The sequence below is a fragment of the Dermochelys coriacea genome, chromosome 7 (assembly GCF_009764565.3).
Source record: "Dermochelys coriacea isolate rDerCor1 chromosome 7, rDerCor1.pri.v4, whole genome shotgun sequence".
Classification (NCBI taxonomy): Eukaryota; Metazoa; Chordata; order Testudines; family Dermochelyidae; genus Dermochelys; species Dermochelys coriacea.
Genome location: NC_050074.1, coordinates 41,089,759 through 41,108,460, shown reverse-complemented (window position 1 = coordinate 41,108,460; position 18,702 = coordinate 41,089,759). Strand labels below are relative to the sequence as shown.

The 18,702-nt window shown below is 36.7% G+C and overlaps 1 protein-coding gene across 4 annotated transcripts in view; it reads left to right on the top strand.

The window, feature by feature from the left end:
• Positions 1-18,702, top strand: part of IARS1 (isoleucyl-tRNA synthetase 1) — a 178,299-nt gene that overhangs the window by 141,833 nt on the left and 17,764 nt on the right. For all 4 annotated transcript variants that reach the window (XM_038410534.2, XM_038410535.2, XM_043518835.1 and 1 more), the window contains 4 exons: positions 491-586; positions 2,500-2,676; positions 10,635-10,746; positions 16,439-16,564. In XM_038410534.2, the coding sequence (XP_038266462.1) occupies positions 491-586; positions 2,500-2,676; positions 10,635-10,746; positions 16,439-16,564 (511 nt within the window). The remainder of the gene's footprint in view (positions 1-490; positions 587-2,499; positions 2,677-10,634; positions 10,747-16,438; positions 16,565-18,702) is intronic.

The window sequence follows — 18,702 nt, the reverse complement described above, 5'->3', positions numbered from 1 at the left end:
TTTATTTCTCTGCTTTAAGCAAAGTGTTTCCCTAGAAAGTAAGCATTTAAATATTTAAATGAAGTAATTGTCGCACAGTGAGTGATTGCACTAGCCTTTCACTTCAGGATACTTAGTTTCAAATCATATTTAGTACACAACTAGAAATGAGCGCTATTGTCTTAACCTAGTTCTTACTGGACATTCATCTATGTCAATGGAAATGCCAGTACTTAGGATAGTATAATGGGTAGCTTATTCTCCTCCAGCGGTATTTAACTGTTCATTTGTAACAGGAGTAACAGCAGTAAAGGCTGATCTTTGTCACTAAAGAAACTGTGACTTTGAATACATATGTGGAGCTGATCTGTTGAATATGAAGTTAAGCCTTATTAAGTCTGTCTCCTCACCATAACCACCCTTAAGTGAACAGCTTTATAAAAATGTAATAGTGCATGTTAATGCAATAACTGGTGTATTTTATCAATGGTTCTGCTGTACATTCTTTCAGGTTTTAGTTCTCCTAGATGTCACCCCAGATCAGTCAATGGTTGATGAAGGAGTTGCTCGCGAAGTGATTAATCGCATCCAAAAACTTCGCAAGAAGGTTAGTAAGTGATGGAATGGGATATCACTTTGAAAAATCAGTTTTATTTAATATACCACGGGTGTTAAAGTTTCCAAATTGATTTAAAGTGCAGCCCCATTTACTTTAATCTTGCATGGTTAGCTGTAGAAATGTTTGCAGTCTACTGGTCAAGACATAAGTGGAAATAAGCTTTGTTGGTCACTCCTTCTTGGTCTCATAGCAGCTAGCAGTCTAACCAGACCCCATATTGCTTGCATGTCTACATCATTTATAATGGAGACGCATCTTTTAGAAGTGGAGCTTACGCCAAATCTTCTGATTTCTTTCCCCAGCCCACTAGCATCAATTAAGTCTTATCTGGGTTGAGCCTCAGCCAGCTAACCCGCATCCATGCCCCAGTTTCTACCAGACAGTGAGTGTAAGATCTGTTCTCCAGTTTGTGTGAGTTAGACTGCATCAGCTGGATCAGTGACAGAGAGATGAGCAGGCTGCGACCATCATACTTGAAGACACCACAACTTGTATATCTTCATTCACACAACCAAATGTGTATTTTACCAAAATGTGTGAGGGAATGTCTGCCAACATTGTATTGACAGAAATATTTTGCCTTTTTATTTCTCTCTTCCTAGTTGCATGAAACATGGTTTTTGGCCTAGTTTCCCAAACCACAGCCCTGTCTATGTTAAGGCAATTTGAACTAGTATAACTATGTTAATACAGTTAGCCTGGTGCCATGCCCCTAAGGTATATGCACTGTCTACACTCAGTGGAAACTCCACTTTGCACCAGTGTACATTAGGCATACGCATCAGTGTGACTACCAGGGTTCAGATTTTCTTAATGTGGACGGTACTGTATAGCCCGTGCAAGAAAATATAATGGCTACAAAATCCACAAGTAAAAACTAACGACTCCGCAGCCATTGTGGCCAGATAGTACACGTCTACCCTGACTCACATTTGGAGTCTTGCCGGAGTGAGATTTTGTTACTCATGGGATAGGTTCTGGGGAATCAATCTGATATGTTTAGAGTTAATTCTTTAGAGAGCATCCATGAAGATTGATACACTGATGTCAATGATGGTACGTAATACAAATAGGAAAGAATACAATCAAGAAAATTACCGTTTAACAGAAGCTATTGCAAAAGTTACATTTACTATCAGAATGATCTAAGGTCATAAATTCATCCCATCTGGTCACTAAATCCCATATGTTTTTTTATTTCTATTCATTAATAACTGTCATTGCTAAAAAACATCCTACAACTTGTATTGCTTCATTCCTGTTTCTTTTGTTGAAGTATGATTGTTTTTCCTAATGAATTATTTAGAAACACCCTAAGCTTTCAAAATACATATTGCAGTACAATGTAGCAAGAGCGGTACTGTTTAGAGGCTTGGGGAGTTTGAGTCCCTACCCCAATAAATTGTAACTAATAATTCATATGAGGTCCTGGTCTGAAACACTGATGTGCATCTAGCTCTATGTGTGCAGGTTAATGCCGTATGTTTTAAGATATCTGTATGTAAATTTCAGTGCTTGATTATAACAGCTGCAGAACCACTCAGAGAGTTTAACTTGTTAAAAGCTTTGGTCTGAGACCAACATGTTGTTTTAATTCTATCTGTATTATTTAGCATCATGAAGAAACGAATATTTATAAACTAGTTAGTTTGATTCAGAAACATACTGTGTTTATGTGTATTCATTCAGTTGACTGGAAGAATACTTTCTGCTTCTGTCAAAAGTATAGCCTTGTTTTCAGTTTTCAGGAAAACCTTTAGTTCCGTATTAACAGAAATATGACTGATATTTTTCTAAAATACTTTTTAAAAAAAGTTTTAACTTGCATGTTTCTTACAGAAGTTTGTATATGTACAGATAAACTTGCTGTCATTGAACTGTAATTCTGGATTTTCTTTCAGCGCAATCTAGTTCCTACGGATGAGATTACTGTATATTACAGATCGCATCCTGAAGGTGACTACCTGGATTCTGTTATTAAGGAGCATACAGATTTCATTTTTGCAACAATAAGGGCTGCCCTGAAGCCATATCCTGTGCCTACTTCAAGGGAAGTGCTCATTCAAGAGAAAACCCAAGTAAGAATGATGCATTGAACTACATGCTTGAAAGGATTTTTCGTTCAGATTAAACTGAATGATACATTGGACTACAGATGATGGCCTAAATGTTGACATTACATGTTCATTTTATCAGATGGCTGTAACCTTTTCAGACCTGCAGATTGTCATAGCTAGCATTTTAAGTACAAAATGTCACGGGACTCTTCTAGGGTGTTCGGTATCTTAGAAAATCAGGCCACTTAGGGTATATCTACACTGCAGTAAAATATCTGTTGGCTGGCTATGTTAGCTGACTTGGGCTGTGGGGCTATAAAATTGCAGTGCAGATATTCGGCCTCAGGCTCAGAGCTATGAATAAAAACTTGGTAATAAGGATTTCTTCAGGCCTTATAGAGGATCTTATGCAATAGTATTCTACTTTAACTGAAGTTACCCAAACAATTCAGTTTAAACAAAACACTGGATTAGTTTTGATTTTTAAAAAAAAAAAAGTTTATTCAACTACAGAGAGAGAGTTTAAGGGAGTACAAGTATAAGACATTAAAGTCAGAAATGATTACAAGAGAAATAAAAGAAAAACGCTTTCTGGAAGTTAAAATTTAACAAGCTAGACTTTGTTCAAGGAAAAATCCTTATGACAGGTTCCCAGCAGCACTGTGACACCAAAATCTCAAGACAGGAACTCCCCCAAAGTTGAAGGGTTGGTTCCTTTGTCGTCTTAAATGAAAGAAAAAAGAAAAGGAGTACTTGTGGCACCTTGGAGACTAACAAATTTATTTGAGCATAAGCTTTCGTGAGCTACAGCTCACTTCATCGGATGCATCCGATGAAGTGAGCTGTAGCTCACGAAAGCTTATGCTCTAATAAATTTGTTAGTGTCTAAGGTGCCACAAGTACTCCTTTTCTTTTTGCGAATACAGACTAACACGGCTGCTACTCTGAAACCCATAGATGAAGTTCCTTCCTGCTGTGAGGACAGAGAAATGGAGTCTCATGAAAGAGGTTCCATGTTGTTGCTTACTAAAATGCAGATGGATCTGTTCCTGGCCCCCTTTGTTGCCAAAGAATGGCCACTTGACAAGTGATTGCTAATCAACTTTGACACCTGGCTAGAGGCATCAGCTTGTCCTTTGTCTTTGAAAAACCAGTTACCCCTTCTCCAGACTTGTCTGATAAACACATTATAGTCATAATTTCAGCTTATGCTCATAACTCTTAATGCACATTTTGTACATACATTGCACAAAAATATTAATGATCTATGTGTTAGTTTTTAAATGATACCTCACAAAGTGTATTTTGCACAAAAAATATTATAATAGAGTATGAATACAGGGGAGCTTTTGGTCACAAATGCACTTTTAAAGGGCTGTATTTTGCCCTTGCATGTATGATAAAGTTGATACTGCATTAAAATCAAGTCTAATTTTTATTAAGATCCTCTATAAGGCTTGAAGAAACCATTTTAACCCAGTTTTTAATGATAGTTCTGGAGTTTAGCCTTTCATGATAATACAGAGCAGGCATTTGGAATCTTTTGCTAGGTGGCTTACACTTTTCAGCATCAACATTGAGCTGCTTCCTTTGCTTCAGTGGATATTTGGCCTACTTGGACCACACCTTGTCTTGAGCATGCCTTTATCTCCCTATTCTGCTCAGAATGTGCTTGTGTGTCACATTAAAGAAGAGTGACAAGCCCACAGGATGGAAGAGACTAGGCATAAAATAATTTACTGATTTGATCTGCAGAATGATGTATGCCCTGGGAATATCTGAAAACGAAGAGGTAGATATTCGTGAATCATTTCTGACCCTGTACTGATACAGAAGGACATATTTGTTTTTCTTATGAATGAACTTGTAATGTCAGAAGAGTTTTTCAAGCAAAGGCTATCTCTTGTCTTTGTTTAACACTTGTAGTCATCTCTTGACAAAGGCATTGGGAAATATTTGACTGAAAATTAGAGAACAGGCTGATGTAAGAGTTGGTGAGAACACAGTAAAAGCCTGAGAACTGGCAAGTAGTTTGTCATATTCCGGGTAGATATTTGCTTGTTTGTGATGAATATGGAGCTAGATGCTGCTTGACTGGACATTTGACCTTAGAAAGTTGATGCCAAATCTGAGAGCAAACATCGGGGAATGTAGGACACCTGGAAAAAGTGAATTTAGTGTGAATGAAATTATATTCTTAGTAGACTATGCACAAATGGTTTGTGAAAATGCAATAAATGAGGCATATTATTCTAAAATGCTTTCCATGATATCTGATTTTCAAGGCCGCATGGAAAGTCCATCTATTTGCTCAGGCTTTTGCCAGAGGGTATGATTGTGGGGCACATTTGTGTTCATGGCATAACTGATATTGAGTACTGTATTTAGCTTAATATTGGTCAACTTTTATTTTGTTTTTACACTTTTGTGAATGTGCGAATATGAAAAACCAGAGAAACTTACCTATCCATCTAAAGAAGAAAAAATGTATTGTAGAATAGCTAAGGATGAGCACAAGAGTAATTTTTAATTTTCTCTATCTATGTGATGTTGAGACCTGATCCTGGCAGAAAGTGCTGGTTTCTTTGTAGATGTGCGGTGTTGAACATGTTTTGCAGAAAGAACAGTCAGCTATTTTTGAAATTAGCAGCTAGTTATTTACAGAGCACATGTGAGATGGTTATGTTGGGTAGGGCTCGTCATGTGAAGATGATGAAAAGAGATCAGATTACAAAAATTCAAGAATTTCAGCAGAGATTAAATTTTCTGTGGGAAAAATTAAGTAACTGTTGTAAATGGTGAATGGGCCAATGGAAGCACATAACAAAATCTTGATCTTTGTTAAACTGAGTTTTGACAGCTGTTGTTGACTTAAAATCTACAGGCATGGTAGGTCACTCATAAACATTGGCTAAGAATTGATGCCAGTTTCAAATTGATACACTTGAAAAAGCTATTTCATAGTAAACCATTTTAAAAAATGCAAACATTTTAATAAAAGAAAATATCAGAGAGGTAAACAATCTTTAACAAATGAAGCACAGCGAAGTTAATCTGTGTTTGGTTTCCTTAGATGTATGGTTATTCTACATATTTAAGTTGTTAATCTGTGTTTCGTTACCATTTAAATTAGGGCTGTAAAGTGATTGCGCAATTAATTTTTTTAATCTCTTTAAGCGTGCGATCAATCTTTTTAAGCACATGATTAAACAATAATAGAATACCTTTTATTTAAATATTTTTGGATGTTTTCTACATTTTCAAATAAATTGATTTCAATTACAATGCAGAATACAAAGTGCACAGTGCTTACTTTATATTTATTTTTATTATAAATATTTGTACTGTAAAAAACAAAAGAAATAGTATTTTCAATTCACCTAATACAAGTACTGTAGTGCAATCTCTTTATCATGAAAGTTGAACTTACAAATGTAGAATTATGTACAAAAACCCCGGTATTGAAAAATAAAACAATATAAAAACTTTAGAGCCTACAAGTCCACTCAGTCCTACTTCTTGCTCAGACAAACAAGTTTGTTTACCTTTGCAAAAGATAATACTGCCTGCTTCTTGTTTACAATGTCACCTGAAAGTAAGAAGAGGTGTTCTCATGGCAGTGTTGTAGCTAGCGTCGCAAGATGTTTACATGCCAGATGTGCTAAAGGTTCACGTGTTCCTTGATGCTTCAACCATCTTTCCAGAGGACATATGTCCATGCTGATGGTGCTCGATAACAATCCAAAGCAGTGTGGACCAACGCATGTTCATTTTCATTATCTGAGTCCGATGCCATCATCAGAGGGTTGATTTTTTTTTTTTAATTTTATTTTTTTGGTGATTCAGGTTCTGCTTTTTCTGCATCGGAGTGTTGCTCTTTTAAGTCTTCTGAAAGCATGCTCCAAACCTCATTCCTCTTAGATTTAGGAAGGCACTTTACAGTGCCTGTTCTCACTTTCAGGTGTCTTAATTAAGAATGGGCAGCATTATCTCCCACAAATGTAAACAAACTTGTTTCTCTTAGCGACTGGCTGAACAAGAAGTAGGACTTTTAACAGTACCATACCATATTAGTTTTTTGTTTTTTTGTTTTGTTTTGTTTGTTTTTTAAATCTGCTGTTGCCTGATTGCATACTTCTGGTTCCAAGTTTGCTGTGTGGTTGACTAATCAGTTCATAACTCTGGTGTTCGTAACTCTTAAGTTCTACTGTGTTTGCATTTTGCTCTAGGTGTTTGGTCATCTTAACTGTCAAATATCAATAACTACTTTAAAAAAAAAAGTTGAAACCCTTTCATTGTAAAATGTGACCTTAAGGTGCATGGTGGTTATGGATGCATGTTTTGTTTTGATTTCACGTTTTAAAAATTTACTGTATATTAGAAAATGTTATGTCAAAGTCTTCATGATTTTTTGGGGGTACAACTCATAATTTTTGAAAATGAACTAAAAAAAAATGAGACTTTTTTAAAGTACTAAATGTTGGCTTCTTTTTATGTTGGTTTTTCAGTTTTTGAGCTTTTAAGATTTATGTTTTCGAGGTCTTCTCATTGACCGCAAGGGCTAGAAACTTGAAGGTGTTTTTTTTTTGTTTTTGTTTTTGTTTTAAAATGAACGTTGAGATTTGTGCATACTCAAATGAGTCTCAGACCTCCAGCTTTTAAGAGAAACACTAAGTAAGATAAGACTGGTGATCGTATCAAGTGAATTGGCAACAATGGGCCGCAAGCAGTTGCTGTATTTTACATTGAGCAGAAAAATTCAGCTTCTAACTAAATATAATGATTTTCTTCACATGAGGAGCAGGCTCGCTGACATAGTTCTGTGTATGGAATTCTCACTATAGTCTCTGGAAGATTTTAACAGGGTGGAGAAGTAGCTTGATTTCACTGAAATTTTTTTAAAAACCATGCTGCTCAACACAGAAAATTAAATAATCTCGTGTAAATTCCAATGAAAGCTAATTGCAAAGGGAATTTAGGAATTGGTAACGCTCCAATGCTTTCTCCTTAGTTTAGATTTTGAACTCCAATCACAATAATGATTTTATTTAGAGAAAAAATATATGGCTCTGTCTCCAATCTAGTCCCCATTAACATTTGTGAAGTTTCCTGCTTCTAGAGTAAATGATGGTAAGGAGAGGCTGGAGACCTTTTATAAATTAAAGAGACGTTGTTAGCTGTGTCCTAAACAAAAAATGTACTGCAGATATGCATTTACTGTAGATATGCACAACTGTGTAATACCTTTCTTTTCACAAGTTACTGCTCTGTGTGTGTGTGTGTGTGTGTGTGTGTGTGTGTGTAAATTCTGTTACACAAACTGATACATACCACAACCTGTATTCAGCAATATTTTCAAATAATGTAGTTTTGTGCACAAAATATAACCCCTAATTTATACCTATAGATATTTTTGTGCATACAGCAGTTAAATGAATAATTGCAGAGGTGTTAGCAAATCGGGTCCAATATGAATTTGAAACTATTTTATACATAAAAAGAAAAGGAGTACTTGTGACACCTTAGAGACTAACAAATTTATTTGAGCATAAGCTTTCATGAGCTACAGCTCACTTCATCGGATGCGTGAAGTGAGCTGTAGCTCACGGAAGCTTATGCTCAAATACATTTGTTAGTCTCTAAGGTGCCACAAGTACTCCTTTTCTTTTCACGAATACAGACTAACATGGCTGCTACTCTGAAACCTATTTTATACATAGATTTTCTTCTATGTTTGTGGAACTCACTAAGTGCTTTTCATGTCAACATTGATATAGAATAAGATTATATACCTTTTTTAAAACGTTTAAAGTGGAAAAAGCAGATCTAGAGAACACGGTGCATATAGATTCCCCAAAGCACCTTGCAGATGAATTGAAAGCTAGCAGGTTGTTTTTTACCAAATGTATGAACAGTTGAGTGCAATTTGTTAAGCCAACAGTTTTGTATGAATTTGAACTTGTATGCAGACTCAAGATGAAATCAAGTTTTTAAACTCTTTTTGCTGAAAGTATTTTGTTTGAATTAACCTCATCCCTTATCTGATGTTCGCAGTGATTGTCAGCTCTTTATGTAGGACCTCAATCTCACATCTCATAGTAAACTGACTTCCAAAAGGCTTGTTCTAACAAATGGCAAAATTTAATACCCTTATTGTGGAAAATACTGTGGGAAGGACAAGTACATGATTTAGTGTATTGATTCTTTAATTGCTAATAGGAGAGAGCCATCCTCAAGAGCTCTTTCTCCTGCTTTCATGACTGACAGCCTCTAGACTCGTAATGGACAAGAAGCCTCCCACATTAATTTTGTTCCCTTCCTTGGGCCTCTAATCATCTAACCCAAATGTTCCTCCTCAAAACACATCCCTATGCTTCTTATCATAAAGGCAGTTAAGTTAGGTTCTAATACCTCCTATATTAGAACCCAGCTCTTTGAAAAGAGAAGCTACCATGTAAATGGTAGTTCCATGTTTGTCTCTATTTACAGATTATATTTGTTTCCAAATAAAAGGATCTCTCCACAGCATCCTGCACCAGCATTAATTTGAACACAGTTTGTGTTAAGAATTAAAAATTCCACCCACCATGGCCATGCTATAGATCATAAACTGAGAACGGCATTGTTCACTATAACTTTCATGGAAGTTAATGTTTGAATGAGACTACAAACTATATTTTGTTTTTCCAGCTCTGTCACAGACTTCCTGTATGATGGGCAAGTCACTTAATTTCTCTATCTCTCAATTCCTCATCTGCAAAATGAAAATACTGTTGTTTCCATTTCTCACAGGGGTGATGCAAGAGTGAATTAATGTTTCTGGGGTAGTCAGATACCACTGTGAGTGCCATAGAGAAAAGTTGGCTTGTAACGAAAACCTTAGCTCTTTTTGAATGTATGCATTAAAATACTGTTGACTTACATGATCCCATACTAGTTCTCAAATAATATAATGTACATTATTGCATGGTTATTTCTCTACCTGCTATAAGGTATCATTTATATTTTTTCAGTTATTGTCGTGCGTGTGTCTGAATAAATTTCAGACTGAGGGAGTAGATCTGGGAATTATTAAAATAATGTGCTTCCAATAAGCATAAGGTTCTGTATACCCCAGAAAACACACACCTGTCTTCTTTTTTTCCCTGTCCACTTCTGCATATTTTTAATGTGGAAGAATCCTAAACTGAATAGGAATAAAGAAAAAACAAAGCTTCAAGCATGTGAAGAATCCATTACCAGGAAATACTGACTTTTCTGGTGTCAGGAGGAGAATGCTCTGCATCATTGCTAGGCATTACTTAAATAGCATAGTCCATGATTAAGATGCTTTTGCTTGCTTAGAACTTGCTTTCTGACTAATTCAAGGGTGTTTCTGACTTTAGGGTGTTGGGGGAAGAAGCAGGAGAACAAAACCAGCCCACAGTTCATGTGTCTTTCTCCATATTCCAGAGGTTTTAAGAAATTTTTACATAGCACTTCACAACAAGGTGGAAAGTAGGGTTAAGTGTAGGCTTGTGGTTTGGACATGGCACAAAATTCAGGAGACAGAAGTTTTTCTCAGCTCTGCCACTGTCTTGTTGTTTGACCTTGGGAAGTCATTTATGATTTCATTTTCAAAGGTGTTCGAGCACTTGCAATCCCCATTGACTTCAGTGGGATTTGTGGACCTCAGCGTTTCAGAAAATTAGGCTGTTCTAACTCTCTGTGCTCCAGTTCCTTCCCCTTCCCCCCTTCTTTATCTCATAGGTGTAATAAGGGTGAATTTATTCATATTCACAAAGCTCTCTCAGATCCTGAGAGAGAGAACGCTATAGAATTTACCCATTTTATTATGTTCTCATGTAATTATTTTTTAATATGATTCATAGAAATGTCCTAATGTGCTTAATTTGAGGCAAATGTTTTGTTTTGGTTTTATATCTTAATAGAGTACTATTGAAGTAAAAATAATACTCTTGGTTTGGTTTTGTTTTTAGCTGAAGGGGTCAGAACTAGAAATCACACTTGTCAGAGGAGGCTTACATCATCATGTTGACCCAGCCTGTGCTTATGTCAATCTCAACATTTGTATTAATGGTAAAGAGCAAGGTAGGAGATTTTTGTTTTAACTAGACATATTTAATGTTTCAGAGCCATCACTGCATAAGATGAATTAAGGAATAATATGAAAGATAACTGAACAAAGAGGTTATATGCACAAGGTGGTGCTGACTTCGTTTATGTAGTAGTTGTAAATAGTATTTGATAAAGATTTATTGAGGAAATCTAACTTTCACTGTTATAACTACGTCTTTCAATGAAAGATGATACTCAACTGGGTAAAAGTAAATAGTGTTTATAATGCTTTTTAATTTATTTATTTAACACTACATGCACATAATGTTTGCAAAAGAGACAGTGCCCTGCTGAAAGAGTTGACAACCTAAGTATCCAACCCAGAAATCATTTTACTACGGTGTGTAGCACATACTGCTCTGAATAGCCAAATGAACTATTCAGAAGTTAGCACTATGCTTGTTGATAAATATATTGTAGGATTGGATGCTAAATTAAAACAAGAATGGGGGTATAGCAGGTGGCCTGTGCCTGAAAGAGCCTGCAGAATCAGGGAGCAGCAAGCTTTTGCTTAAGAAGAAGCACAACCGGAAAGTGATGGAAACCAGCTAATCAAGTTGTGTGGCAAATGGTTGGCTCTGAATAGATTCCCAGGGTGATTTCCCAAATCAGAAGAGACAGAACCACATTCTCATAGCTCAATACTTACTGAGGCAGTTTCGGCTATTTGACCTACTGCAAATGTCCGTCCCACCACAGATCTAGCTCCTGGACTGTTTAGACCTGATCTCCCAACATCACAGCCAGGTACTCCACCCAGACATGAAATTACTGTGTCTGAGGGCATGACAGTTGTCTGGTACCATAGACAAGGACTGTTCCCTGCAGGTCCAGGAAATCCTGACAGAGGGCAGAAAATATTTAACCAGAAAGACTTATTCCACTCCTTATGAGTGGTTTTCAATATGGATAGCCCAACATGGTCTGAATCTGATTCAGACCTCAATACCACAGATATTTGACTACCTGTTGCACTTAAGAGGCTGATATTTCACTTCCAAGGTCCAACTTGCAGCAATTTCAGCTTGTCATCCTCTGGTTCAGTCATGTTCTTTCTTTTCTCATCCAATAATAACAGAGTTCCTCAAAAGGTTGTTACGTATTTACCCACAGATCAGAGAACCTACTTCTGCCAGAGACTTCAACATAGTCAACCTGAGGTTCATAGAGCCTCCTTCTGAACCTCTTTCACAAAGTTCCTTACATCACTGTGCTGACTCTGAAGACGGTCTTCCTCATGCTGGTCACTTGGGACAGGAGTGATTGAGCTTCAGATGCTTGTAACTGAACCCCCTATACAACAAAGGGGTACTAAAATCTGACCTGAAATTCATTTCCAAAGTAGTTTCAGACTTCGATTTAAACCAATCAATCAACCTATCATCTTCCTGAAACCAAACTCTGCACCAGAAGAAAAGAAGTTGCCTGCATTAGTTGTGTCCAGGACTTTACTTTGTGACATTAATAGGAGCAATCCATTCAGACTGTTGCAGTGTCTATTTCCAGCTATAGATGAGCATTCTGAAGGTCAGGCCATCTCATCACAGCAACTTTCAAAATGGATAATGTGATATATCTCACTGTGTCACTTGTTGATTGGAGTTGGCTTTCACGCAGAACATCCAGGCTCCCTCCAGTGGCATCCTCCACCTGCTTCAGAAATATAATAATACTGTATCAGAAATCTGCAAAGTGTTGATGTGTGGAGTAACCCACTGGACCTTTGTCTAATATAGTGCTTGGATTTAACTGATAGGTCAAACTCTCAGGAGAGCAGAACTACAATTCCTATTTGACTGATGCAGCTGTAACTCCTCATTCCCACTGTTTTGATGGGATACTGTTTGTGAGTCACCTACAGTGGGATCCACCCTGACACATACTCAAAAGGATGGTTACGTATGCTTAAGGCTGTGATTTAGTCACAGACGTTGCGGAAGTCACAGAATCGGTGACTTCCAGCGGCCTCTGTGACTTCAGCCTGTGGTGGTTGGGAGCTGCAGGGTCTCCCACCGCCTGCTGTGGCAGGGAGTTATGGGGTACCTCCACCAACTCTGGCGGCCCCTGGAGCTCCAAACCCCCATGGGTGGCAGGGATACCCCGCAGCTCCCTGCTGCCGCCGCTGGCAGGGGTATCCTGCAGCTCCCAGTGGGTGGCGGCATGGCAGAATGCGGATAAAACCATAAGAATGGCCATACTGTGTCAGACCAAAGGTCCATCTAGCCCTGTATCTTGTCTTCTGGCAATGGCCAATGCCAGGTGCTTCAGAGGGAATGAAAAGAATAGATAATCATCAAGTAATCCATCCACTTTCGCCCATTCCCAGCTCCTGGCAAAACCACAGAGCAGGAGACATACAATTCTCCATCAAGGAGTTCAGTCACAAATTTTAATTTTTTTTTAACAAGCGTCATCAGCTGGAAGCATGTCCTCTGGAATAGTTGTTGAAGCATGAAGGGGCATACGAATGTTTAGCATATTTGGCATGAAAATACCTTGCAATGCCAGTGTGGCGGGTTGAATCCCACTCTTCTGGAGTGCCGCCTGATGTGCTGGGGTCCCACTGAGCCTGCCTGTCCCACCAGCCTGGGTTCCCCTTACTCTGGGCTGTTGTGACAGGCTCTCAAGCTCCCTTCCAGCATACACTCAGGTAGGGACACATCCAGCTGCAGAATCACACAAAGTCTGCAGTCAGCTCTGTGTGGGAAGACTCAGCTCAGGAAATTGCCCAGCATGCTGGTGCATGCACTCCCTGGAGTATAAACCCAAAATTATATTGTCTTGCATTGTATAGAGATCTATACAGCATAAGATCATGAAATTCACCTACTCCTCAATGTGGAGGAAGATATGCACCACTTTTTGCCCCCCCCAGTTATGAATTGCACAAACTGGGTTTAGAATAAACAACAAAACAAGTTTTATTTACTACAAAAGGTAAATTTTAAGTGATTATAAGGGATAGCAAACAGGACAAAGCAGATTACTGAGTAAATAAAGCAAAACACGCAAACTAGGCTTAATACATTAAAGAAATTTGGCTACAAATAGTAAGTTCTCACCCTAAATGTTTGATGCAGGTTGCAGAGTTTCTTGAAGGTAAACTGAACTGCTTGCAGTTTAAATCTCCAGGGTTTCCTTTTACAGGCTGACCTTTCTCACCTGGGCTCAGACCCTGGCGCCCCTCATCTTAGTTCCTTTGTTTCTTCAGGTGTTTTCAGCAGTCTTTCTTCTTGGGCAAGGAGGCAATGGAGAAGAACCGAGATTAAATCACTCGCCAGCCTTAAATAGGATTTGCATATGGTGGGAATCCTTTGTTTCCCATCCTGTGGAAAAATACCAGCATTTTAAGACCCACTATCCAGTACCAGATGACGTGATCAATGACCCTGCAGTGTCAAAGCAGCATCCCAAGAAACTTCTCGGGAGGGAGGGAGATTAGTATCTTCAAAGTCCTATTGTCCTTCCTAATGGCCCATCCAGGCTGATTGCATATTGTCTGGTGGGCGTTCCCCAAGTACACACACAGTTGTAATTGTTACATAGTCAATATTTCTAACTTCAGATATAAAAAATAATACATGCATATAAATTGGATAATCACATTCAGTAAATCATGACCTTTCTAATGATACTGCACCTGAGCCATCTTGCATAAAACATATCATAGTTATGCCATATTCAGATAACAATATTTCTATGAAGAATATGGGGTGTCAGGTCAGAGCCGGATACACAAGTGCCATGCGAACACCTGTGCTCACTTTCAGGTGACATTGTAAATAAGAAGTGGGCAGGATTATCTCCCATAATGTAAACAAACTTGTTTGGTTTAGTGAATGGCTGAAAAAGAAGTAGGACTGAATGTACTTGCAGGAGCTGAAATTTTACATTGTTTTTGAGTGCAGTTATGAAAAAAATAATTGTACATTTGTAAATTGCACTTTCACAATAGAGAGTGTACTACAGTACTTATATGAGGTGAATTGAAAAATACTATTTTTGTTCTTTTTTATAGTGCAAATATTTGTGATTAAATAATATAAAGGGAGCACTGTACACTTTGTATTCTATGTTGTAATTGAAATCAATGTATTTTAAAATGTAGAAAAAATCTAAAATATTTGATAAATTTCAATTGGTGTTCTGTTATTAACAATGTGATTAAAACTGCAATTAATCACAATTAATTTTTTTAATCAAGTTAATTTGTTTTGAGTTAATTGCTTGAGTTAATTGTGATTAATGGATAGCCCTGGAAATAATGCATTCACAATTATCTGGTTGAGTTCTAGTGCTCAGATTTTGTTTATTTCACTGATATCACACATAGCAGTGAAATATATGTTCCTTCAGCCTACCAGAACCTAAGTTGTGGTATTCACTTGACTGATGCATGATAGGGAAGTACACTAATAAATCCAATACAAGATTAAACATTGTTTTTGAAGACTTACATTCTTTAAAGCGTGTAAGATTTTTCTGTGTTCAAATATGTCGGTCTCCAAGGGACACAGGAATTCACCCTGAGAGGAGCAAACCCAAAATGCCAGCTGGGATATTGCAGCTCCCATAAGATACTGAAAATAATTGGGTTTGGGGTATTGCACTGTTTTGTTTTTGAAATGATGGAAGTATTTTGAGGTGATATGTTTATTATGAATATCAAAATGATAAAAGCTTAAATTCTCTTTTTAAAGGTGCCTCTGAGAGGGTCTTTTGTGTTTTAATTGAACTTGAATGCTAAATTTGTGATGGAACACCAATTTAACTGTATTCATGTTGACACTTCCTTAATAGAAATCTGTAGCATAAAACAGTGTCTGTCTACAGGGCAAAATACTGCATGTCTATAGAGCATCACTATTTTGGACTTTACAAGCTGCCAGTTAATTGTAAACCAGTCCTACATTTGGCACATGAGTTACTTTCACTTAATTTCAAATATACTGCACCGTGCCATCATGTAATATATACATAAATAATTGATTTGATTTCATTATAGTCTCTTAATTAAATTTGCATGCACGTACATCTCCCTGATAGATTAATATGCAAACCAAACTGCATGTGCTAGATTTTAATGTGTGTGTATTGCATTTAATATATATTCAGTGTATATTTTTGAGTTGTATATTGATTTATCCAATACAATATAAAACATTTGCACACAGGATTTTGGTGTAGCAAAGGAGCACATTATTTGTATTTACACTTTTCAAGAAATACCCAAATTGTCTATGTCACATACAAATAAGTATGACTCTGTTCTGTTATTTTGTTACTTAGATGGCATCATGCATAAATATTTGCTTCCTTAAAGATTTAAATTCATTTTTCTGTCAAAGTGTATAGGATTATTGCTGATTAAAGCTACTGAGAGACGCCCACACAAATTCTTCAATGGAGATTAGATTTCTTTTGACTAAACCTATCTAGAAACAGGGTTTTTTCTCTTATAATGGGCTTAAATTAAGAAAAGAGGAGGCCCATAGTTCATATTCCTGGGGTAAAGAAATGTGAGAGACATTTTTTCATTCACTATAATCAGTATTGGTTTTACATAATACAGCCAACCAATTCTAAGTAGTTCATCATTGCAACATACAAATTAATTTCTTAAATAAAATTCATTTTAATTCTTCATTTTTGTTTTTATTTTTAGATGGTGTGTTGCTGCTGGAAAATCCAAAAGGAGATAATAAATTAAACTATACCAAACTTGTAGATGTTGTATCCTGCATTTTTGGCCTTAAAAATTCAGAGCTGTCAGTTTTCAGTGGAAAATCAGGTAAATGGTGTTTGTGGATGAAAGCTGAGAAAGTACATACAGTAGCAATTCAGAAAAGGAGTCCTTGTGGCACCTTAGAGACTAACAGATTTATTTGCGCATAAGCTTTTGTGAGCTACAGCTCACTTCATCGGATGCATTCAGTGGAAAATACAGTGGGGAGATTTATATACATAGAGAACCTGAAACAATGAAACAACATTATTACATATTACATTATTACAACATTGTTTCAGGTTCTCTATGTATATAAATCTCCCCACTGTATTTTCCACTGAATGCATCCGATGAAGTGAGTTGTAGCTCACAAAAGCTTATGCTCAAATAAATGTGTTAGTCTCTAAGGTGCCACAAGTACTCCTTTTCTTTTTGCGAATACAGACTAACACGGCTGCTACTCTGAAACCTGTAAAGTAGCAATTCAGTTGATTTTCAAAGAATGTCATTGGCAGCTTGAATCATTTAATGTATTGTTTTCTCAGATTGTGTGTATGAAGTTTCTAAAAAAGAGCTCTTGGGAAGTATGCCCAGTATTCTAGGGCTGATTTTTACTAAGCATAGGAGAACATGTTTATAGATAGTTTACAGTTATAAACTATCTAAATGGTTTTAAAAGTTCTTGCTAAATGGTATTCATCACTTTTGTTATGCGATCCATTTCCAATTTGTATTTCTTTTTCAGTTCTCATTAGGATGAAATTTCATCCATTTCAGAAAGCATTTTCATCAGTTTAGTACTGTACCATGAGTTGGCAAGCTGCCATGAAATATAGTTGCATGATTTTGCAAATACACTAATAGATGGAGTTAGAACTTAAATTGAGTACAAACTGATTTTCCTTTTTTGTCAAATTCTTTGCTGTTGCCATATTTTTGTATTTTACAGCAGAGCAGTTTGAAGATCTCCAGGCTTTTTCTGTTAGAGAACAGTTTATTTTGAAAACATTTTTGTAGGATTGAATTTGTGCTCAGACTCTGTAAACAAATGAAAATATAAAGTACACTTTATGGGTTATGTACAGAACACACATAATTTAGCAAGCATAACGGAGATAGAGTGGCTGATACAACAGAAACTAAACACTGACAAATGTTGCAATTTGTGACCATGAGATGTTAGCAAACAAGCTGGCTTTATTTTCTTGTCTTTGAGATCAAGATTCTGTTTTATGATAAGATTACATTTTGTATTCTGTTGTATTAGAATTAAGGGACAATTGATTGGCTGGTAGTGTAAAGACTCTAAGTAACCAAACCACTCAGTGAATAAATCAAAAAAGAGAAAAGAATTAGCTGCATCAAAGTAAAAACTTTGATTAGCAAGAATTGGAAATTTATTTTTATAGTATATTAGTGAGTTCTTTACAGACATGTCACCTTGAGTAGTATTGCTCTAGAGAGTTTTAAAAACTGAAGCATTTAAAGTTAATATGGATTCTGCAAATTAGAAAATTCAAGGTTCAACAGGATTGGATAAAGGAGACCTGAAGACAGTGTTTGCAAAATTGACAGAGGTCAATGGTTATGAAAAGTTTATTTTTTATCTTTATAATTACTTAATCCTGAAGAATAGCTAATATTAAGGGGAAGCGGGCGGGAGATGGAAGAAATAATTTGATCATTGTGAATGGAAAGTATAAACAGTTGCCCTAAAATTCCTACAGGGCTATTAGGAGCAGAAGTTTGTGCCTATACGTCGCTGTACCAGTAACTTGCCTTAGATCTGTATCCCCACCATTTTTTTTCTTACATTTCTGCTTCTCCTGTTTCTCACTCCCTGAAAAAATATTTTTTATCTTCATGTCTTTAGTAGATGTCTTTTGGGGTACCCTCACTGAGCCTTTCTGTCTGACACACTCCATTTGCCTTATTCAGCTTGTGTATAGCCAGGATGCTTAAAGTGGTTGGTTGCACGGAACCAAGTGGAATATTTCTACCATATGAAAAAAGTACTCTGCTGTTCAGGATTGCTTAACAAGATCATTTAAAACAAAGTTGGCTGTCGAAGAAAACGTTTCCTTAAAATAATTTTCCAAATAGCAACAATGTATTGTATTTGGAACAAGGAGAACAAAATCAAAGTAGTCTGGTGTGAAGTTGTAGAAAAAAGTAGTCGGTAGAACCATAGTGTCCGATTG